At 47.7% G+C, this 22796-nt stretch overlaps 6 protein-coding genes across 6 annotated transcripts; 3 read left to right on the top strand and 3 right to left on the bottom strand.

Annotated features, from left to right (window-relative positions):
• Positions 1-1511: 1511 nt before the first annotated feature.
• L3040_001486 (uncharacterized protein) lies at positions 1512-1986 on the bottom strand (the record flags this gene model as incomplete). Its single annotated transcript, XM_007293044.1, has 3 exons — positions 1512-1632; positions 1696-1771; positions 1833-1986. The coding sequence occupies 3 exons, from the start codon at positions 1984-1986 to the stop codon at positions 1512-1514; spliced, it is 351 nt and encodes a 116-aa protein (XP_007293106.1).
• Positions 1987-7336: 5350 nt separating this feature from the next.
• L3040_001485 (uncharacterized protein) lies at positions 7337-9571 on the bottom strand (the record flags this gene model as incomplete). The annotated part of the gene is made up of 4 exons (XM_007293042.1): positions 7337-8187; positions 8239-9331; positions 9381-9508; positions 9559-9571. The coding sequence occupies 4 exons, from the start codon at positions 9569-9571 to the stop codon at positions 7337-7339; spliced, it is 2085 nt and encodes a 694-aa protein (XP_007293104.1).
• Positions 9572-9826: 255 nt separating this feature from the next.
• L3040_001484 (uncharacterized protein) lies at positions 9827-10261 on the top strand (the record flags this gene model as incomplete). The annotated part of the gene is made up of 4 exons (XM_066156764.1): positions 9827-9869; positions 9924-9939; positions 9989-10168; positions 10219-10261. 4 exons carry the CDS (start codon positions 9827-9829, stop codon positions 10259-10261), a joined length of 282 nt encoding a protein of 93 aa, XP_066012783.1.
• Positions 10262-10729: 468 nt separating this feature from the next.
• On the bottom strand, positions 10730-11355 carry L3040_001483 (uncharacterized protein; the record flags this gene model as incomplete). Its single annotated transcript, XM_007293040.1, has 2 exons — positions 10730-11143; positions 11191-11355. 2 exons carry the CDS (start codon positions 11353-11355, stop codon positions 10730-10732), a joined length of 579 nt encoding a protein of 192 aa, XP_007293102.1.
• Positions 11356-11551: 196 nt separating this feature from the next.
• L3040_001482 (uncharacterized protein) lies at positions 11552-13956 on the top strand (the record flags this gene model as incomplete). The annotated part of the gene is made up of 3 exons (XM_007293039.1): positions 11552-11865; positions 11912-13775; positions 13840-13956. The coding sequence occupies 3 exons, from the start codon at positions 11552-11554 to the stop codon at positions 13954-13956; spliced, it is 2295 nt and encodes a 764-aa protein (XP_007293101.1).
• A 5820-nt stretch (positions 13957-19776) lies between these two features.
• L3040_001481 (uncharacterized protein) lies at positions 19777-22707 on the top strand (the record flags this gene model as incomplete). Its single annotated transcript, XM_007293038.1, has 3 exons — positions 19777-19891; positions 19953-22281; positions 22338-22707. The coding sequence occupies 3 exons, from the start codon at positions 19777-19779 to the stop codon at positions 22705-22707; spliced, it is 2814 nt and encodes a 937-aa protein (XP_007293100.1).
• Between the last annotated feature and the right edge of the window lie 89 nt (positions 22708-22796).

Raw genomic sequence — 22796 nt, 5'->3', positions numbered from 1 at the left:
TACTAGCCCCTGCCATGAGCACATGTCGAAAGTATAATTTGGCAAAGGATCTTACCAAGGCTTAAACTAATCAACTTACTAGTAGTACATAAGAAGTCAGTCAGTATTTAGCCTGTGCAATTGAGTTGACAGGGCTTGGAGCCATGCAGAAACCACCGCTCTACGATCTATGGGCCTTTACTAGGTCCGACATGTATTTATATAGAGGGACAGTTTGATTCAAAAGCGCTTTGTTTTCTCCTCTTTGCATTATTAGTACTACTAAGGTACTTATATGCGCAGTTTATAGTTTTCTTAACCGAAACCCCCCGGTGCCACCCCGCCATCGTCAGCTGCGGGGATGCATATCGATCTGGTGACTACAATATGCTTAGCCAGGCGGCGATAAAACAAGTTATCGCCGACCAAAAATCAAGATACTTCGGAGATAGCAGCAATACTCTTACGTCAGCAAAGGGCCCTCGGCAAAACAATGCTATGCAATGGTACCTAACCGCTACGTGGGGCGGTAAATAGGGTTGTAGTACTGGAAAGTTGAAACTGCAATGTGCATTGCAGGTCTGCTTTTGCACATTATATATGTACAATATATATGTATATACGGCTAACCTCGGTCCGGCTTCGATACCAATCGTCTTGCAACTTAAATATAGCTATGTTTTTAAGCTAGTTGCGGCAATCTATACTTGCGTTACTTTCTTTTTCTGATAGCTTCTCTTTTTTTTAAACGAAAGGTCTCTTTCCCCTTATGATTCATCTTATTTGTAAAAGAAGGGTGCAAACCATGATAGCTTTTGCTGCATTATCTCAGATTGCTTTTTAAGGCTATCTTGTATGTAAATTCTTAGCTTGGCACGTCGCCGTACCTTACAAGAGGTCTTAATGAGGCAGGCTTCGCTTGCTACCCGCCCGACGTTAATAAACACAATAACAATGACTGTCGGGACATCAATATCGACCCGACGCAGTCGGGAGGGAAATAGCCGGTTCGGCTATCTCAGGCACGGATGAGCATACCTCGCTTAGCGTGGCATGGCATGCCCTCAGGGAGCCCCTAACTTCGATGTAAACACTATTATATAGCTCTAGAAGGAGTCAGCTCCCTTGAACCTTGAGGGACACACAGAAATCAAGTACCATTTTTACTGATTGTTTTGCAACTGCCGAAGCTACGTGCGCTATACGTTAATGATACGAAGTTACGAACGCTCGCTACCGGCGATCAAATAATAATAATAACATCACTTTGAGTACTTGCTAATCTTTACGTCACCGAAGCAGGCTTGCAGATTGCTTTTTTCAAGATCACTTCTAGAAGCTGGTTTGTTTGTGACGAAACTTTGTATAGAAGCGGAGCTATTCAATAGAATCGTAATTCCTTAGCAACGAAAGACTACCTATTTAAAAAGATCTTATTGACGATAATAAAACGACCTTCCTTTGCTGTTTATCGCTTTGTATCTTTCGATATCGTGTCTCGGACTCTCGATGTCGCGATAAATCTTTATATTTTATGTGCCGCAACGGAACGCAGTAATACGGTCGTTGGATTTGCTATACTCGCTTAATAGAAGATCGCTGATATTACCTCGAAAGGCGAAGTAAAAGTCGTTGACTACGCATTGGTCCCCACTAATCTCAATTAGCAATTTAAAATCAAATTAAATTAAAGGATAGTAATAGTGATCTACTCACCCGTAAAACTCGCATCCGTAGCCGAAAGTATTGAAACCGGTCATAACTTCCATTAAACCCAAGTCTTCGAGGTCAACTTTTTATATATATTAGCTTTCAGAATTATCAAAAAGTAAAAGGGAAAAGTGAGTTCTTACCGCAATTATCTTGGTCATAAGTGATGTTTTGGCATTTATGAAAGTCAGGGTCTTGGCAGAAATAGAGCTGTCCGCTGCGAAATTCACCCTCAGGATCTTGTGCAACCGCGATTGCAAAAGTAATTGCAGCGAAAAGAGCGTTGGTAAGTCGCATATTGATAGATCAATTGAATTGAAGATCAATAAAAAAAAGTGTTTTTTTCAAAAAGTAGATGGGTAGCAATAAAGAAGATAGTGCCGGACTGTGTTGATGATAGACAAATATGTTGCGCGACTTTGGAGGTATATAACTACTTTTCAAAAGCTAATTGCGAATCTATAAATATGATGATTTTAAACTTGAAACTAGGTACGATATTTGTCGCAAATAAATATGGTTTACTATTTACGTATTTTTTCTTCCCCCTTTTCTTTCTCGTATCAACTCGTTTCATGTGATACGGCGCTCGCTAAGCGATGAACTTTGCAAGGGCCGATCGAAGCTCAACTAAACTTTTAATTTCACAAAGAGCCTGCAGCAACCTCAGTCTTTAATACCGGTAATATCAATCGACGAAACAGAAGCTGTCTAGCGCCCACAGCTCCTTTGTTTTTAGCCTCCTTGACCTTCCACGGTCATTCTATATCTGCCAAATTGTATCTCCGGGCACGCGACGGGCACGCGACGATAGGTTTTGATCTTTTAGGCAGGAAGTGTTTTACCAAGCTCCGGCAGGAGAATACTCTCTTACAGTGGTACTACTATTTAATAGTGGGCCTTGACGTCGCAACTTTTGGGGCCCTTCCTTAAAGTGGGCGAAAAAATTATGTCCCGCGAAAAAATTATGTCCCGCTTCAACGCTAAAAATCGCGGGGAACGTAGACACTTCAACAACACTTCAACACAACATTTTCCATCAAACATTGACCTACGTACCTAAATAAAAATGGGCAAAAAACGCGCGCGCGCTCCTGCACCTCCTGATCTTAATTCTGAATACCAGAAGCTCTTAAAAGCTTCTTAACATAAGCGAATACAGCTAGCATTCGAATAGCTCCTCGAAAACCCTTCCGAAACACCTCTTACTGCGAGTCGCATTCATATGATAGAGAAGCCTGATACTTTAAAGCGAAGATAGAATAAGTATCAAGCTAAACAAGCTCGATTGAAAGAAGGGAAAGCGTTACAAGTAAAGAGGCCTATAGTTCTATCAGCAGCACAGCACAAAGCTGTTTTGATCTACGCCGCAGATCAAGCAACTAAAAGAGAGAAAGGAGCTACTAAGCGTATGCTTTATCGATGCATTTGCTACTTTAAAATACAAGAAAATAAGCCAGAACCTTCTTAGCGTTGGTTTCAATCTTAGTTGAGAAATACGGCAGAACTCTATGTTATACGGACTAAACCAATCGCATCTTATCGCGTCGATATGCATACCGAGAAATCTCTCTCTAACTAGTTCTATACCGAGCTTGTTCCTGCTATCCAGTTCTGCGGAATTGGGCTTAAAGATAAGCATAAAATCGCAAATATAGATGAGAAAGGCGCGCGGATTTGTATGCCGGCCGGAGAAGAAGTTATCGTACCTATCGGAATCAAAGAGATGTATACAAGAATCTATGAAAATCGACTATCCGTAACTGTGATCGAAGCTATTCTTGCCGATAGAAAAGCTATTCCTCTAATGATTATTGTGCCCGGAAAGCAAATTATAGCGTTTTGGTTTTCCGAAAAGATGACTAGACATAAAGTTGTCACTGTTTCCGAATCCGGTTATACGAACGATAGGATTACTATAAAGTAGCTTAAGCACTTTATTAAGCATACCGATCAAGGACCCGATAAACCGTAGATGATATTATTACTTAATAATCAGCTTTGCCACGAAGCTTCAAATTTCATTCTACTAGCTAAACAAAATCGTATATAGCTTATTAAATTCCCTTCTTATTAAACTCATCTTTTACAACCTTTCGATGTCGGCTGCTTTCGCACTTAGAAACATAATCAACAATGTGCTATCATAGATGCTATTCGAAGCTTCGAAGCTGAATATACTATCTCATCGTTTATGCGAGACCTTCCTCAAATTCGCGAGCAAACCTTTACAACTCGGAATATCAAACACGCTTTTCGAGATGCAAGAATGTGGCCGATCAGCTTTTCTTAAATTCAACGCAAATTGAAAAAGTATAGTAAAAAGAGTAAGAAAGAAGCGGGATTGCATATACTCGAGTACGGAGAAACGTCTGATCTTGAAGAAGAAGATGAATATTCTTTTTCAATCGATAAGCAACCTAACGAATTACCTCTTCTTGCGCTACCTCGACCTCCTCAATCTTTTCAAGATTGCGTAAAGCAACTCGACGATCTGAACGATAAGATCAGAATAGCTCTTTCTTCTCTTAGCCGCCAACGCTTCGATATCGCGAAACAAGGTACCGAGACTTGGTTGTTACGAGGAAGCCTTGATCAAGCAAAACTCGATAAAAATTAAAAGCTTCAGCGCGATACACATCGGAAAAAGCTGATTGGAAGGTCGAGTTTGCAAACGGGAAGGAATATACTAGCTTCTAAAGCACTCGAAAAAGTCAAGGCTATAGAGATAAAAAAGCAAGAAGCTAGTCTTAAGATAGCGAACGCTAAACTCAAGTCAGCAACGATTAAAATTCGAAACGATCGTTATAATCAAGGAGTTCTTGATCGGAAAGCCGAAAAAGAGCGAAAGAAATGGTTGAACGAAGCGTATAAGCAACAAGGTCGAGAGATTCCTATACACATTCTACCCGAACGAGAAGTCCTTATTCGAGACCGCGAAAAGCAACCTACAGCAGAAGAACTAGAAGCTGATAATATTGATCTGATTTCTTTTCGAGACGCAATTGCAAACGAAGAAGCTGCGTTAAAAGAAGTTCAAGAAAGAGATCTTGCTACATTCGCGGACCCTTCGTATTCAATCGATCCTCAAATCCTTACAAAGGAAAAACGCTTTCGAATCAGACAAAACCTATTATCTTGCATTCAAATTAGCGATGACGACGAAGATGAAAGATTAAATACTTTACCTTCGTCTCCTTTAGCAAAAATAATGCTTATTAAGTGGGAAGAGCCTGAAAAAGAGCTTGAAGAGAAAGAAGATTCGATATCGATTCGATCTGTAGCATCTCTTAATTCAATTCAAGGGACACGCGGTGAAATAATTTTTTCGTAGCTTAATTAAGAATGAATAACATTATTAAATATATATATATATATATTATTGCAGCGTTGTGAGCAATGTTATAAGCAATATAAGTGTCTACGTTCCCCGCGATTTTTAGCGTTGAAGCGGGACATAATTTTTTCGCGGGACATAATTTTTTCGCCCACTTTAGGGAAGGGCCCCAAAAGTTGCGACGTCAAGGCCCACTATTAAAAGTCGGACCCAGTTTAGGTGTTACGGTCCTGGCAGGCCTGGAGGTCTTGGCATGGGCTCTAGGGGTTGGTTTATTGTAGGATTAGTCAGCCGAGGCTAGCGGCCGCCCCACGGCACAAGACCTCGGCCCTCCTGTATTGTACGTAGTAGTTCTTTCCTTCCTCGTCACAACGTACTATACAACGTACTACGTCGCAGGCGTAATTGTTACACCCTTGAGGGTAGGGTGAATTGAAACCTTTGAGCCACCCTCATGCTGTAGCAATTCTTTGGGGGGGAGGGGAGGGGGGGGGTATAAGAATCCAGTCTTGAAAAGTACTTTTAGGTCAGTATTTAATCTGTGCAATTGAGTTGACAAGGCTTTGAGCTATTTAGAAACCACCGCTCTACGATTTATAGGCCTATCAACACTCTTCCAAGCTAACATACCGCGATTCGACCCCTCCTCCTCCTCCTCATCGACGTCAAAGGCTAAGACAAGACGTCAAAATGTACGGAGTATTCTCTGAACGGACCTTCATGCGACGTACCGTCATTTCGTCCAGCCCCTCTCTAATGGGTCCCAAAAGCACCGGGTCCTCTCGAATCCCAAATGCCGCATTTGTCTCCCCAGCCTACGTACGTAGTATGTCTCGGCGGTACCCCCCCCCTGAATACATGTACAGTAAGTAGTAGTAATACTGGGTCCTTTGAGAGCCGATTCCTCTATTAATAGTAGTACATGTCGAAAGCATAATTTTGCAAGGGATTTTATCATTTAAACCGATCAACCGTTTCCTCCGGTTTAAATAAGACCTTGGCAAGCCATGCGCGGTGGGGTCACTAAGGTAGAGAAGCGAGAAAAAAGATGACTAAGCGAGCAGAATCCAACGTCGAGAAATTGATACAGGTCAGAATTGATCGAATTTCAATATTTTCGTTCCTTTTATAATTTATCTTAATTTAATTTCGATTTAATGAATATATTTATATATTAATTCCAGTTAAATCTATACTTTCCATTACTTTCGATCAATTCCCATATTCAGTTCTATTTTTTTTAGAGCTGGAGCAGCGTTTTCATCCTCGTTAGGCTCGATCCCGTCTGAATATACTACGTCCCAGGCGAAAGTATTACCCCTCGAGGGTAGCGTAACCAGAGGGTTTAAAGTGGAAACTAAACTTTTGAGGCACCCTCGAGGGGTAATAGTACTACTACGTACGTAGTACTTAGGCCTGTACCGTGGTACGTGTATATTCGGTCCGATATGAGTTTGTAGTTTATCTATCGTTAAGTATAGATTTCTTCTTACTACGTATTTGTATTACTCTAAAAACAAGCTTATCGTTGCTCTATTTTCTTTTTACTAGTAAAACGCTTTTAGCGCTTCTTTTAAAGCTAAAGCTAGCTTCAGAGCTACATGAGGTATTTGCTAAAGGCGGTTCTGGTGGCTCTAGTAGTTTTAATGGAGTTTTAAAGGTGGGCAAAGACATGTTGGCATATCAAGATGTAATAGCAATGCAATTTTATTCATTTTGGCTGCTCAAACGCTATAGATTTTGATACTTGGCATTTCTGAGTCATCAATTCCTGCCAATCGGTCACTTGTCGCCGTTGCCCGTCTCCACCGCGCACAGCTTGCCAAGGTCTCATTTAAACCAGAGGATACGGAACTCGATACCTCGCAGGCGTAACTAGGTATTACACCCTTGAGGCTAAGGTAACCAGGGGGTTTAAAGTGGAAATTTAAACGTTTGAGGCACTCTCAGGCTGTTGCAATTCGGCGGGGAGAGTGGTATACGGTATACGGGGTCGACAAACATAGTCGCCAAGGCCATTTCACATACTACTAGTTCCGCTCTTACTCACTCGGCGAACGCGGAATTTGCGACATGCGGCAACTGAGAAAGTGGAAAGTGTAAAAGGCCCAGCAAGTGTACATTATCCCTCTACATGCCATCTGTATTACTGCGACCAGTGGTCATGCGAATCTCGTCAAGTCGTCCCGCGCCAAATGCAAAATCATTTTCCCAGTTTTCCGTATCCCAGATTGCTCCATAGCTCCCTCCAAACCGAAATTTACAGTCGCTAAGAGCAAAAGTGCGCAAGTCAAGAGCCATCCATTTCACTCATCTCTTCTTAGGAGAAGCGACCGGCTCGAATGCATCCTCATCCGAGATCTCGTCGTCGCTCAACTCAATTGCCTTTTGCGACTTAGGCTGAGGCTGAGAGAAACTGAGCTGCGTCTGTCGAGCCTTCGCTATAGTTGCGACAGCTCTTCGTGGTTGTGATTTCGCTACCGGAGGCGGCTCATCGTCAGGTATTATGACTTCGTCGTCGTCACTATCATCCTGAGCCCTCTTACGCTTCGCAGGAGCCTTTGGCTTCACCGGCCCCTTTGGCTTTGCTGGAGCTCTCTTAGCTGGAGCTCTCTTGGGTAAACTTTTCGTCTTGAACTTAGCCGAGACCACGGGCTCGTCATCATCGTCGCTACCCACAGCCTTTTTTCCACCACGCTTTGTGGCTGTTTTCGGGCTGTCATTCTCGTCATCCTCCACAAAGACATGTGCTCCAGGCTGATCCTCCCAGTGTTCACCTTCAGCATCAGAATCCCAGCCATGGGGCTTTGGCTTCAAAACTCCCTTTCTCTTAGTCTTCTTGGCACCAGTCTTGAATGCGGCAGCCGCCTTCTCGCGCAAGCTTCCCATGACCTCTTCAAGATCTTCATGGTCTTCTCCCAACTCTAGCAATTCCCGAACTTGGGTAGCAAGACTATCGACGACGAAGGTGTCCATAGCATGCTTGTCGTCCTTCTCCACAAACTGGGTAACGGCATCTCCAAAAGGCTCTTGAGGGAGAATCTTGAGTGATTGTGCCGCAAGGAATTCCTGGACGATTTTGCCCACCTTGACATTATCGTTGCTGATAGCAGCTAGGGTCTCAGCATCAGGCATGTCCTTATCATCGGTATTGGCATTTCCTTAAGATAATGTCAGCATGTATTGCCATTTTCGGAGGACGATGGGCTTACGGGTAGCTGTCTTCTTTCTGTAGAATTGTACCACGTCCTTCCTATTTGCCACAACCTGAGTAAATCGATTGGAGAACCGCTGAGGATTCTCAATCTCAAATTTTCCACCGTCTGGTGCCGAATGCTCGATCCGGAGCCTAACGAGTGGCAGAGGGATCTCCTCTGGAGGTTCATCTGGATCCTGAATCTCAAGCCACTCCGCCTTTGCCTGCGCAATGAGCTCATTGACAACGGTTGCCAACTTCTTGGTCAACTGACTCTTGTGATTTTTGACTCTTGCCAAGTTCTTAAATCGATCGTCTTGAGAAAGAACTATCTCCTCGTGAATAAATGGCCGGACGGATTTGATTCGATGCTTCTTGACAACATAGTTTTTACCTGTGATCTCGACGATAGCAACGTGTTTGGCCACTGCCTCTCCTGGGCACAGAGATGTTGCCACTGAAGATCCAGGTTGCATAACGTCGAAGCCCATTTCAGAATTACGACGCGGATCGATGATGCATTCGTGCTCGTGACCCCAGACAACAAGATCAAGCATTTGGGGCAGGAATCCTTCTGGCAAGTATCCGGACTCGGTATGGGCATGATGGTTTTGGTGAACAGCCATCAAGTTGAACCAGTCGTTCGGTTGAACAGTGGGCTTGAAGAACTTTACACCGCCACTATTGAATGTCCGATAAAGGCGCTCATCTCTGACGTTACTCATGCCGTAGAGTGCGAGCTTGGTATTACCCTTCTGCAGAAGGACCGGCTTGATATCGATCTTGTCAGACTCCGGTGTGCGTCCAAAATAGTTGAGCAGTCCCGAGACTTGGAGCAGGTCGAGAGAACATAAATGACCGTCTCCTGTAGGGTCATCGTGATTGCCGTGGATGGAGAAAACCGGAATAGCAACATTGATATCGGGGTCCTCGTAGTTGACATGATTGAAAGCACCATCGAAGACATCATTGGCATCACAAAGAAACTCCAGCTCCACAGGTTTCTCGCCCAAACAGTTTTGTCGAAGAGAACGCATCACTTGGTAGATTGACTTTCTAGATGGCTTGTTGTCATGAAACAGGTCGCCAGCAAGCAGAACCATATCGACCTGCACACGAAGTTAGTCAAGAGCCTTGTAGTCTGTTTAGAGGACTTACCTCTTGCTCCTTCGCTAGACACAGAACCTCATCAAAGCTCTTCCACGAATCGTCCTTTCGGACGGGGTCTCGCTCTTCATATCCTACATGGCTGTCGGTAGCAACGAGGATGCGAATAGTACTCGCCACTATACATTTTCAGCCAGTGTAAGAAGCAGACGAAAAGATATGAACGAACAGTCACGAGGCATCTTGAATACAATTACGACAAGAAACTCGGGAGAAATTTGTACTGAAATCCGTTTGCGTAGCGGTCGTTAATTTGGTCGGATACTGCCACAGGTTTGTTAAGTACCTGGGCAGAGGCGGGCCTCGGGAGACGTGATAGGATCTGGCGCGTCTTTAGCGCGCTGTCATCCCTGCTGGTCAGCCCCGGGTTCCGGATCAATTTAACGGAAATTCTTGACGGCGACACCTTACTACAACTTCTTCGCACCACCAGAACAATGATTCCTACTCGGGCACTTCTGGCACGCTCCGTATGGAAAGGTATGCGAATTAATAGTTTGTAAAGCGCTCCGTTTGACCACTAACAAATTGCAGGACCCAATATCGTACCGTAAGGTCAACAAGTTCCTGCTACCCCCAACCCCCTGACATTCGACCAGTCTACACATCCAAAAAGTAGCACCCGGCCAGAAGATCCCACCGATCAGGACGCAGGCACGATCTGCGACTATTCTTCCAAACTTCGTGGGACTAGTGTTCCAAGTTCACAACGGAAAGAAATACGACGATGTGGTGATAACCGAGGACATGGTTGGACATAAGCTCGGGGAATTCTCAGCGTAGGATACGCCTGTGTTATGGACGAAGAGCAGTGCTTACAGAAGTCTAGGACGAGAAAACGTTTTTCATACAAGCAGAGCAAGAATAAATAGACGCACCGACAGCACATGGGATTGCGTTATGGGAGCGACCACTGGGCGATCTGTACGAGAATGGGTGTTTCACACAGAGACTTTTCGGGCACGAATATCTTGATGAAGAATGCCGGGAAAAATCGAACTAGCATGGGTAGAAATAGCCAGTGATACGGCTAGAAGTCAGTGAGTGAGCAGAATCGCAAGTGTGAGGCGGCAGAGCGTCCGATGAGAGAAAGAATACTAGATGTGCTAGCCGCAAAATATTTGGTTACCAGTTTTGAGATTCAGCAGATGTTATCACCTGTTCCCTTGTAATTGTTCCCTTGTAATTACTCCCATGGTACTGGATCTAGCTCACTTCCCCAACTGTCCATTGCCATAATCCAGGCAAGCTCAAAACGCCATAAGAAGCACTATAACTCCGCCGATACCGTCCTTCAAATTGCCCCTGATCAGTCCATCCCGGGATCCCCATCAACTCGCTCATCGATAGAACTCTCCCCTCTTGACATTAACACCATACTCGCCAACAGCCATTCCCAAGTCCTCCATTGTGAGAACAGTCCTGTTCTGGCTGCCGCCCTGCCCACCACCTCCGTAGCCTGGACGCTGAATACCTAGAGGCCCACCACGTCCTGCTTGTTCTTTGCTACCTGGCGCGGCGGCCTGCTGACCTGCTACAGGGAATCCGGCCGCAGCTCCAAGGTTACCCATAGGATTGTTGGCATTTGAGGAGTTAGATGAGCGGATACGGGAGTATTGGTAAGCGTCCGCAGCGATGTCCGCAATAAATTTCTGAGTTGCGAGAGCGAGGAGGCGGGCGAGTCTTTGGTCTGTTTGAGGTGGGGGAGCAAGACCAGCTTTGGTAAGATAGTAGTTGGTCACTGCATCAGGAATCTGCGAAATTGTTAGAGCGTCTCAAGTCTCGTATACCCGTCACCTACTATTGGCGCATAGTCATCCATCTTGGACATGAACTCCTTCAACGAGGCATCTTTGCGAGTTGGCAATTTTGGATCTGTAGCTGGCGCAAGGGGATCGGCTTCATCCTCTGTGATTTGCACCGGAAGGAGGTCCTTCGAAGGATCTGGAGACTCTGCATTCGCCATTATGGGTTGACTTGTACGATATGTTTCTCGACAGGACTTGAGGGGGAGTTGGCTACACGGGCCGAGAGTTGTTCCGTTAGCGCGAGATGATAGGTTCAAGCAATTGGGACGAAAAATCGATGGCCACAGCTTGTTCCCTTCAGCCTTGCGATATCAAGTAATTCCCAGAGACTTCCTGCCCTCGTCAGCTATCACCATGACTGACCGTCGTCCAGATCAGCAAGAGATGTCCAAATCAAAGCGGGTCAAGACTGATGGTCTCGACCCAAGGGCCAATCCGTACCTGGCGCATAATTACGAAGAGGAGAGTTTCTACTCGGCGCATGATGGCAATAGCAATGGCAATGGTGCTCGCACAGGACTGTCCGAATTTAAGAGACATGCTACGACGGCTGTACAGGCACACAAGGCCGAAGATGGACCCAATAACCCCTTCAACAACGCTCCTCTATCAAACCAATACTTCAACATCCTCAAGACGAGACGAGATCTTCCTGTTCACAAGCAAAGGTGGGTTGCGATCAATGATTTTTGATCATATCTAACGTATGTGTAGACAAGAGTTTCTCGATATGTTCCATAAGACCCAAATCCTTGTATTCGTTGGAGAGACTGGTTCCGGAAAGACTACCCAGATCCCACAGTTCGTACTCTTCGACGACCTACCCCATTTCAACGGAAAGCTCGTCGCATGTACACAACCCCGTCGAGTTGCTGCTATGTCGGTCGCTCAGCGTGTGGCCAATGAGATGGATGTGCGGCTTGGAGAGGAGGTCGGATACAGTATTCGATTCGAGGATGTCACTGGACCGAAGACGGTGCTCAAATATATGACTGATGGTATGCTTCTGAGAGAAGCTATGCACGACCACAACTTGACAAGATATAGCTGCATCATTCTCGATGAGGCTCATGAACGGACTCTGGCAACCGATATCCTGATGGGTTTGCTGAAGGAGGTTGCGTTGAGACGCCCAGATCTCAAGATTGTTATCATGTCTGCTACGCTTGATGCACAGAAGTTCCAGCGCTATTTCAACGATGCGCCCCTTCTTGCCGTTCCGGGAAGAACACACCCCGTAGAGATCTTTTACACGCCAGAGCCCGAGCGAGACTATGTTGAAGCTGCGCTACGAACAGTTCTTCAGATTCACGCCACCGAACCCGAAGGAGATGTGTTATTGTTCTTGACAGGAGAAGAGGAGATTGAGGACGCATGTAGGAAAATTGCTCTTGAAGCAGATGAGATGATCAGAGAGACAGATGCTGGACCATTAAAGGTCTACCCTCTGTATGGTACTCTGCCTCCTGCGCAACAACAACGAATCTTCGAGCCAGCACCACCACCATCAAGACCTGGAGGTCGGCCCGGACGGAAGGTCATCGTAGGAACGAATATTGCAGAAACCTCCTTGACGATTGACGGTATTGTTTATGTGGTGGACCCAGGTTTCAGCAAACAGAAAGTCTACAACCCACGTATTCGAGTAGAGTCCCTTCTGGTCTCGCCTATCTCTAAGGCTTCGGCGCAACAACGAGCTGGTCGTGCTGGTCGTACTCGACCTGGAAAGTGTTTCCGTTTGTACACCGAAGCTGCTTTCAAGAAGGAATTGATAGAGCAAACATACCCCGAGATTCTTCGATCAAATCTGGCAAACACGGTCCTGGAACTGAAGAAACTTGGGATCGATGACTTGGTACACTTTGATCTTATGGATCCGCCAGCTCCAGAGACGCTTATGCGAGCCCTCGAAGAGCTCAATTACCTTGCCTGTCTCGACGATGATGGAGATCTGACTGCTCTCGGCAAACTTGCCTCCGAGTTTCCCCTTGACCCAGCGCTCGCTGTCATGCTCATCTCCTCCCCAGAGTTCTACTGCTCCAACGAAATTCTCTCGCTCACCGCCCTCCTATCCGTCCCTCAAATCTTCGTTCGCCCGGCTAGCGCAAAGAAACGCGCAGATGAAATGAAAGCCCTCTTCGCACACCCAGACGGCGACCACCTCACCATGCTCAATGTTTACCATGCATTCAAGGGCCCCGAGGCGCAGAGAGATGTTAAAGGCTGGTGCCACACACATTTCCTCAGTTTGCGAGCCCTCCAGTCCGCCGACAACGTTCGCCAGCAACTGAAGCGGATCATGGAGAAGTCTGAATTGGACTTGGTCAGCACACCTTTCGACGATAAGGAATACTACACCAACATCCGCCGAGCACTTGTCGCTGGTTTCTTCATGCAGGTTGCGAAGAAGGACCCCTCTGGAAAAACTTACAAGACTGTGAAGGACGACCAGAGCGTTCTGCTCCATCCTAGCACGGTTCTTGGCGTCGATAGCGAGTGGGTTATCTATAACGAGTTCGTGCTTACCACCAAGAACTACATCCGCAACATCACCACTGTCAGACCTGAATGGCTCTTGGTACGTACCCTCTAATGAACCTTGAACTTTGCAGGTTGTGAACAGCTGCTAACGTACACAATAGGACATCGCACCCACTTACTACGATCTCTCCACCTTCGCGAAGGGAGAAATTAGGACCTCTCTCCAGCGAACAATGGAAAAAGTCAAGCGCAAGCAAGCAATGAAAGGCGGACGATAGAGAGACTGACTTCAGAGCCTGGTTTCGTTCGGACGGACTCGCACATGCCATGTATTCATAGAGGAGATGCATGGGATTTTCGGGTGTTCTTGGGGCTTAGGCATGGGCATGGATGGCGCATTGTGAGAAGAGTGCTTCTAGTCTAGAAAGGACAGGCTGAGTGCATGTGCAAGCACCAGCCCTCAAGCCATCTGTGTATAGAGGCCCTGGTCCTTGCCGATAGCAGAACTGCCCGAATGATTATAGAATATCGGGATCTTGTACTTCTAGCAGAGGCATAACGGATGAGCCTGCGCATCCTGGCGCTTCCCAGCAACTTATTCTGATGCATGGTAACTCTGCCCACGGCCTCTGGCCTACGAGAAAACGTATAGGGATCCCCCCGAGCCATCGACGCAAGTTATGCATCCTTTCCCGCGGAGTCGTAAGGTCTGTCCGTGATTGGGGGGGGAGAGTGGAGACGGTGCCGTGCGGTCAATTCGTGTCTGTCAGCCAACAAGTGTTGAGCCGCTGTTTTCCACGAAACAAGCAGATCTGCCTTTACCTATCTGGATGGGGGGGATGGGAGACAGGGAGAGGGGAGGAAAGGAGGGGGAGAACCCGAGTTATCACATTTCGAGTTTTTGGCTTTAAGCAGCGGACCTGTATCATTGGACGATGTGCGCTTGCGACGTTGAGGATGGGAGAGGTCTTTTAATAGCTAGCATAAGAGGAGAGAGGTAGAGGAGGAGGAGGAGGCTAGGGGAGCGTGAATGGGTGACGGGCTATTATGCCAGCCACTCTTTTGATGTAGATCGCTTGGGTGCTGTTGGGTGTGGCTCCCCGCCCTCCGGTAGCCAATTCAAGTTGTTGGTGAGATTTTCCTATGTGATAGGTATGCAGCGCGTTCCAAAGCAGGTTGAGCTCCCAACGTATATGCAGCTTACGTCGGCGTTTATTTGTATAGTCGTTCGCTCAACGGCGGGCTCCCTTAAGGTGAGGTGGACGACGACTAATTAACTTGAGAATTTCAAGAAAATAAAGGCAGTGAAAAGAAATGCGATGGCAGCACATACCTACGAGTATGCCAGTATCAGATCTAGAGGTGCAATAGCTGCGGCATCAGAACAAAAAGATGTGAAGATGGCAGAACCAGGAAAGGAGAGGGGGCATGATTTAGAAAGGAACGGGGTAAACGGAGATAGAGGGGGGAACAAGAGATGAAGAGGTCGGCGGCGAGGGAGCTGACCAACCTTCGAACGAGGTTACAGCAGCGGATATTACCCACGACATGATCGACTGATCATTAACGAGTGCTGTTTATGACTGAGGAGAGTGTTTGCTGCCAAGATCATTGTACCCGTCTTGACCTTTCTAGCCGACCGGTCACTACCACAAGGCTCAAGCATCGCCGAGATGCCTTTCATAGAGATTATTGCCATCATTAGCGCCTAGAGCGCTTCTGCTAGCGACATCATCCTCTGGATCACCGAAAAAAAGAGCACCTAGAGCTCGCTCTATAAGTAGCCTATCTTATCAAATGCAAGAACGGATAGAATTGATTTTTAAAAGATGCGGCGAAGGGCAGCACAGGGGCCGGAAGCAGAGAAATAAATCGATGACAGAAAGCACGAAGGGGCAGAGGTAGGTATAGGGATTTGGCTGGTAGACTGACTAGAACTTGTTCTCATTGTGACATACCTGCACTAATAGGTAGGTTACTTGCCGTGTTCACATTGAGGATGTCAGTATGAGGACAGCTCTTCCAGTTTAAGAGTTTACAAGCCAGAGAAGGGATCAAATCAGTGCTCAAGATGGTGGCAAAAGAGGCTTCTGGAGACGCCTGTTGGCTAAAAACCCTTGAAGAATCACCTTTTGGTCCGCCCCTGAACTGCCCGTCCCCCTCCAACGGCCATTAATAGTAAAGTAAGTGATTGAGTTTGTTCGCGGCCCAAGACCTAGAAGAGTTTATTAATTTGTAGCCCTTCATGGAGTACTACGTATGTCATGAAGCCCGCATCAGAAGCTACGGTAATACCGTACCGAAAGCCTGAAGCGGCCTGACAGCATCGGCCCGACGACAGCGCAACTGAATCAAGCCGTTGATCGTGATCGGGCCTTCGCTGCAGCCTGCTGCCGGGCATCCTTTCCGCGGGTCGGGGTTATCTTGGTACAATGGATTTAGCATGATTGCGATAATGTGAATATCACTGCCGCTCCGCTTCGCTCCAAGAATGCAGTAAATTGCTAAGTCAGGTGCGATATGTAGACAAAAGTCAACCTGGCTAGTGGGCGGATTGCGGACTTTGTGGTGCCAGGATACCGACAATCTTTAAACCCTGCAGGATGGACTCAATTCGAAGCGTAGTTTCCTTCCAAGGATTAAGCGAAATGCGCCTTCGTTCGTTACATGATCATGACCATAATTTGCGCGCAATCCTTTGTAGAAGGACAAGGTTGGGGCCGCGGCAGCAAGGGAGCAGCTCGAGCCGGGAATCACGGAGTAGGCCACAGATATCCTGGGCTTCCATCTCTTTTCTTTCTCTGTGCCAAATCCCACTCTTCCAAACACTCTCGTAGCCTCCCATTCCCCGCGTCTTATCAACGTGGGCTAGAGCCGCTCCTCTATCAGCGGGTAGAATCCCGGCACCATGAGTGGTTCTGGAGGGTACTACAAGTACCATTGCTAGTACTGGTTAACTTCCAACTGTCGGAATTGGGTTTGGGTGAACAATGCGTCTTGTACCCGTTGTCTTGTACGTTGGCCTCGCCACAACGACCGGAGGTTCCTTGCTAATCAAACAAAGGTAGTTGGTCGTGATTCAGACCTCGCAATACCGGGCCCCTTCCTTATCTCGCGAGAGGTTTATGTAACACAGTTGAAAACTGGAATGTTTCATTACACCTTGATGGAGATCATCGCAGCGAGTGATTATGATAGTGGATGGATGGTCCAGCAGCCACAAACAAAGACATTCCCCACTTCGACTGCATCAGCAATAACCAGCATGACCGCAATGGACGGGGTCAGTAATCGAAGAAGTGGAATCTCAGAAGGACGAATGCAACACATGGCAGATAGAGCGGACTGGAACAGGAATGAGAATCATTCCGAATAGACCTGGAATCGATATTCAATGTTCAACGGAGGCACTAGTTCCAGTTTGTTGATATTTCCAGGGCATCACATGTCTGATAGAAAATGGTTTGGGTTTGGGGGCTTCAGCTGAGCTGAACAGGGGATACAGTGCTATTTTCCATGCTTTTCATGGGGTTGTGCGGATATTTTCAATTCCCTCAACGTTTTGTACTTTGCGCTGGGCAACGAATTTGTTAATCGATTTCCAGAGAAAAATGTTCGCGCCCTCATTGTTTTGCATTTGATAGCTGGAATATAATACGAATTCGAGCAGAGAAGGGCCCTGGTCTGCCATCTAATGGATGCGCTGGGGCCAAAGACAATCCGAGAATGCGATATCAGCTGAGTTTTGTTCGCATGTATAACCAAACGTAATGCTCTGAGAATCTTCAACTCCGAGTGGCAGCAGTTCGAGAAAATCAGAATTTAAGGCAGGTAGCTGACCGATCGGTAGCTGCATTAAAATTCGCAGTTACAAGCGTCTCTGCTTAAGCAACAAAACAATACAACGAAAGCATCTGAATGAGTACAGAAAGATCATAGGCGAGGACCCATCCCATCGGGATTTGCGCAATTAAAAGCAGCAACATGAAGAGTATATCATAATTTTACTCCGATTCGAACAATAAGAGCAGGCAATAGGCTCCCTCCTGCCATCATGGCCCCGACCTAGATGCGATTCTTTTCCATCATCCAATCAATACGCTGGTATGTTGGTTGACTGCAAAGGTCCATTGGGACGATGCCACGAACAGGTTGATAATAAGGACCACTCTTTCGAGGGTGTATGCAAACTTGTGAGGCCGAGCGGGGAGTAAAGTTGGGAGTTGGGGTATTGGCCGACACGGACGAGGAGCAGAACCCGTCTGGTTATGCATAGGGGCAACAGCATGCCGGAAGCCCTCTGTGCCGTACCGGTCGGTCGTACCGGAGTTTCCCGAAAAATAAGATGGAATTGAATATCGGATTCTTCCATCTCCATATGCCAAAATTTATGACATTGGCTGATGTTGGTGGTGGACGGCCAAAGTACATAGGTGGGTGAGGTGGGAAGAAGTCGTGTTTGGAGGGGAGCCTGACAGAGCCTGATAGAGCCTGAGATACCTGGCAACAACCATCCCAATCCTATCACATCACGTGGAACATTCTATTACGGGGTCGAACTTCGCTTCTGGCAAAGACCTCACTTCAAGCAATCCGACATGCAATGCGCGTCATCCAAACGTCGGGACACATAAAGACACAAGAGCTCTCTTCTGGCTCCATGATATCGGCAATCTTCTCGTCATCCCGTTGCTCAGGGTAGTATTTGAGCATGAGGTGAGGTATAACTGCACTGGGACTTGCGAGACATCTAGTGGCTGGAATCGAGGTGTTCACCCTTTGAGCAGCACCATTATCTCGCCTACAATACTGAGCAATTGATAGAGCTATGAATCCAACAAATACGCTTGCTCATGGAGCTCTCCTGCTCGGCAGGCTGCTATGTGATCCAGCGGCCTAGGGTTTGCTGCTATGGTTCCGAACCTTGTGAGACCCTTTGAACCGCAAAAGCACCTTTAGACTGACTGAGCTAAAGACCTATGTACTGTAAGTGTAGACAAAGGTAGTGGATGGAAGACTTCGCTAATAGAACATGTAGGACAGTTGTCTGCTGCTAGAGCCCGAACATTCCTGGACTTTCTGATTGTCACGTATGCTCTTTGACTTTGTTGTATTTTGCTGCAATGAAACGAATGTCGTTGTGTGCTTAGATTTGATTCTTCCATGCTCTCTCTAAGTTGCTACCGTACCGCAATGTCTTGCTTGCCAAGAACAGTAGAGTCTGTCTCTTTTTCTCCGGCCTGCAGCATCTAGCATCTAGTATCAAATTTCAAATATGGAATGCCCTTGACTGGACTCATTTCTTGAGAAAGAGGCTCAAAAAGGCTCAAAGAGCTGGCAGCACTGCGCTGCACTGAGGCTGCTATCCGTAGAAACCGAACTGGGCAGGCGTGACTGGTCAATGTTCGCCCTGGGCGCGGCTTCCGCTCTGGACCGCTAGCCCGACCTGACTTGACAAGAACAACAAGAAGAGTATTGCCTTGTCTGCCCCGGCGATCCTTCTCTTTCTCTCCCTCTCTCTCTTTCTCTCTCTCCCCCCCCCCCCCCCCCCCCCCCCCCTTTCTCTTCCCTCCATCCAACATCATCCCACACACTTCCAGCACCACTGCCCTACATTCCTTTTTGCTGCCTTGATACGATCCCAGGTCCGTCCGCCCCTGCGTGCTTACACCTTCTTGCGATTCCGGTCTTTGCCCGCTCCCGCTGTGGTGAGTTTGACTGCGCGCTCTGCTTTGCTTTGCTTTGCTTACGCTGCTCTTCCTGTACCCCAGTCCTAAGCAGTCCTTTCTTTGTGAATCTCCTCATCACACCAGACTGTGCATACTGGCAATACCCACTATCTTTGTAGTCTTTGAACTGCATTGATGTACCAGTGGTGCCCGGCGATGCTGCGCAGGGCGGTGGCTAGACGGCTTGAATAAGAGCTGACTGGATAATAGTCTGTCTACAAGATTCTGATCCTGATCCTGATCCTCATCCTCATCCTCATCCTCGTCAAGCCTCGTGGTAGCCAGAGGCTTCGTCAGAGCTGAAGTTGTGGTCCGAGCGCCTCACAGCCTTCAAATGCGAAAAGTCCTGTCACCGGAAACAATAACAAGATGACACCAACAACCCCACCCCGTTGCTACACCCTCGAGGAGCTGCTGAGCTTCAGAAGATCTCTTCCTGTCGTGTGCTGCCTTGTTAAGAATATCAACAAACACCCTGATACTGGTAAGCAAAGCGAATCTCACGATGAATATATACAGCAGCTTGCTGACGGGGTATCTCCTAGCCGGCATCTTCAAAATTCCCGACGAAGCAATCCGTAGACCTGAGCAAATCACCTACAAATCAACCCACCTCGCGGACATCACAAACAAACTTGCGTCTCAATCGCTCGGCAGAAAGAATATCTCCGACTCATCGCAGCAGAGCGAAGCTCATCCGCATTCTGACTCCCGAGCACCTCACGATACAAATTGGGGTCTTCGTCGACGCGACTGCTCAAATCGATCTTCACACTCAACCTCCCACGCAAGCTCCCAAACCAACCCGCAACCACAGACTGCGCCAACTGGCTTGTCTGTACACAGATCGGAGAATTTCCAACGATTCTATCGAGCCGTTGTGTCACCAACCCACGTTCGAGTCACAGCTGGGGGTCGCATCGTGCCAAACACGCGTTCTCCTGTACGACCTCGTCTTGAGTGGAACAGTGACCAACCTGCCCCCGAGCCCGATCTCACCAACATTCAACCCATCACTTGGGAGTCACGCTTGCCTTCGACATACCCACCAATTGCGCAAGGGAGCTTTCGGCCCCAAGATATAGCCGATATGGCCTCTCAAACCGTAAAGGCGCCCCCATCCTTGGCCCGAGCCTCCTCCCAAGAGCCCATCAAGATCTCACCGCCCAACCAGTTCGACCAAACCAAGCCATTCTCGTACAATGGGCAGCTTGTCTACCCTGTCCCGCACGGATTTCAACCTCCTCCATCTGCGTTTCCGGTTCCCATTTCCATGCTCGGAAACCCGAACTTCTACCCACCACCTGGCTTTCTCCCTGCTCAAGGCCCCTTTCAGTTCCCAGGCGCACTTAATCCCATGATGTTTGCCACTGGCCAGCATCACCCAATGATGGCTATGCCTGGCATGGCCCCTTCTCCCGAGAACCCACCATACTCATTTATGCCACTGCCTGGTGTCATCGCTCCCGCAGAGTTCATGCAGTCTCAGATTCAAGTTATGCGTGGTTATCTCAAGCAGGTTGAAGGCCAATTGGCAGACAATAAGCATCAGATTGACATAGTTATGATGGAGAATCAACGCAGCGCTCTTCTTGCCCAAATCGGTAATATGGAAGCACTCCTTCGGGTTCACCTTGGTCAAGAAGGCACAGCGGTCAACCTTGCTCCACGCACTGGCCCCACAAGCGGACCCTCAGAGGAACAAAAACTGAATCGCTCAGTCTCTCATGGTTCGCTCCTGCATCCAGACACTGCGACTAAGATCGTGGGCCACGGTGAGGCTAATAACTCGGCGCGCTTCGAGCAATCGTCGTCCAAGTCGAAGTTGTCTATGGCTGCTGCGATGGCCCCACCATTCCAGCCACGTCCAAAATCCCAGTTTGATCAGCAACTGCACAGCGTAGAGCTCAAGCCAACATCTCTGTCTACCTCTGCTCTTCAACCCTCAAAGCCAAGAGAGACCCAAGAAGAGACCGAAGCTCGACCCATGGCCAAGGCTACCACAAACTGGAACGCAACTCACCAATACACTCTTCCTCGGTCGTATCACTTGTATGGGAACATTCATAAGCAAGGTCCGAACTCGCAAGTCCCATACCTAATTGGTGTTCTCCCTCCTGGCATGAATGCTCACGCAGCCGGCCCCCAAGACTTGATCTACGGTCGGCCATTGACAGAGAAGGAGCTTCGTGCTCGACACCTGTACTGGGGTAAGGCACCTCGCTCTGCCCAGAGTGGACTGCCCAAGTTTGATGGAAGAGACTTCTATCCCCCATCTCCTGTCAAGACCAATGCCGCTCTAGCTGCCAAAGAAACCGGGCCACCACCTTTTTTCAAGTCGATAGTCCGGCCCGCTGTTCCCAAGGAGACTGAAGACCTTCATTTCGAGAATCTGTTTCTTGAGAAGGGAGCTGCTGGTTATCGAAGCCCATCGCCAGCTCGCTCGGCAGATCATGATCTCGGCGTCTCAAACCCGGAGCCAGTCACCCAGCCAGTCTTCGCCAGAACCACGATGCCAGATGAAATTGACTTCACTACGCTGTTCACTGAGCGCGGAGTCCCTGGCTACAAATCGCCACCACCCAAGATCAAGCAGATGGAGCTCACCTACAGCGAGCCTGCTGGCGAGATGCCTGTCACACCTGAGAATCCCACCTTCTTTTCTGAGTCCGACGACGGTGGTGATACTAGCACAGTTGATTCCTGGATGCCACCTAAAGATGATGCGATCAAGGGCACTAGCGATGCTAGCATCAGATCCCAAAGTGATGACGCTCAAGAGTCAGAGTCGACTGTTGACATCCGCCTGTCTCCACGTGCCAATGGTTCACCACCCAAGGCTTCCCAGTCCTATGACCGTGAGGACATCAAGAGGTACTTCCACAACAGCTACTTGCTACTAATGAGAGCGATCAGCTAACATCTTCTAGCGCCGATCAACCGACTCACTTCTTGCAGAGCATGTTGAGAAAGGTTACCCAGGCACCCATTATTGGCACCCCGGTTTCTGGAACAGTTTCATCCGCGACTGCTCAAGGATATCTTCCACAATACCGTGGCGCTGCAGCTGCGTCACTGGCTCCAGCTGAAGGTAGCAAGGTTTCTAGCATCGCTTCGTCCATGGCTTCCAATTACGAGAATCGTCCACTCGGCCAACGAAACAGCCGTGGTGCCGATACTATGACCGCCGAGAACTACTTGAGATATGTCACCCAGAAGGGCATCAGTCAGGAAGACCTCAAGGTTCTCAATCCCTCGACCACTGGCATGGGACCGGTGCGACCCGGCGAGGAATGGTAAATAATCGACAGCTCTGGCCACTACCCCATTATCTCTGCTTTCTGTCGACTTCCTCATGACTCACTGGTGTTTTGATTCTCGCAATCCAG

Source organism: Drepanopeziza brunnea (assembly GCF_022702325.1).
Source record: "Drepanopeziza brunnea f. sp. 'multigermtubi' strain 214-2 chromosome Unknown ctg2, whole genome shotgun sequence".
Lineage (NCBI taxonomy): Eukaryota > Fungi > Ascomycota > Leotiomycetes > Helotiales > Drepanopezizaceae > Drepanopeziza > Drepanopeziza brunnea.
This window is presented reverse-complemented; position numbering and strand designations above follow the sequence as displayed.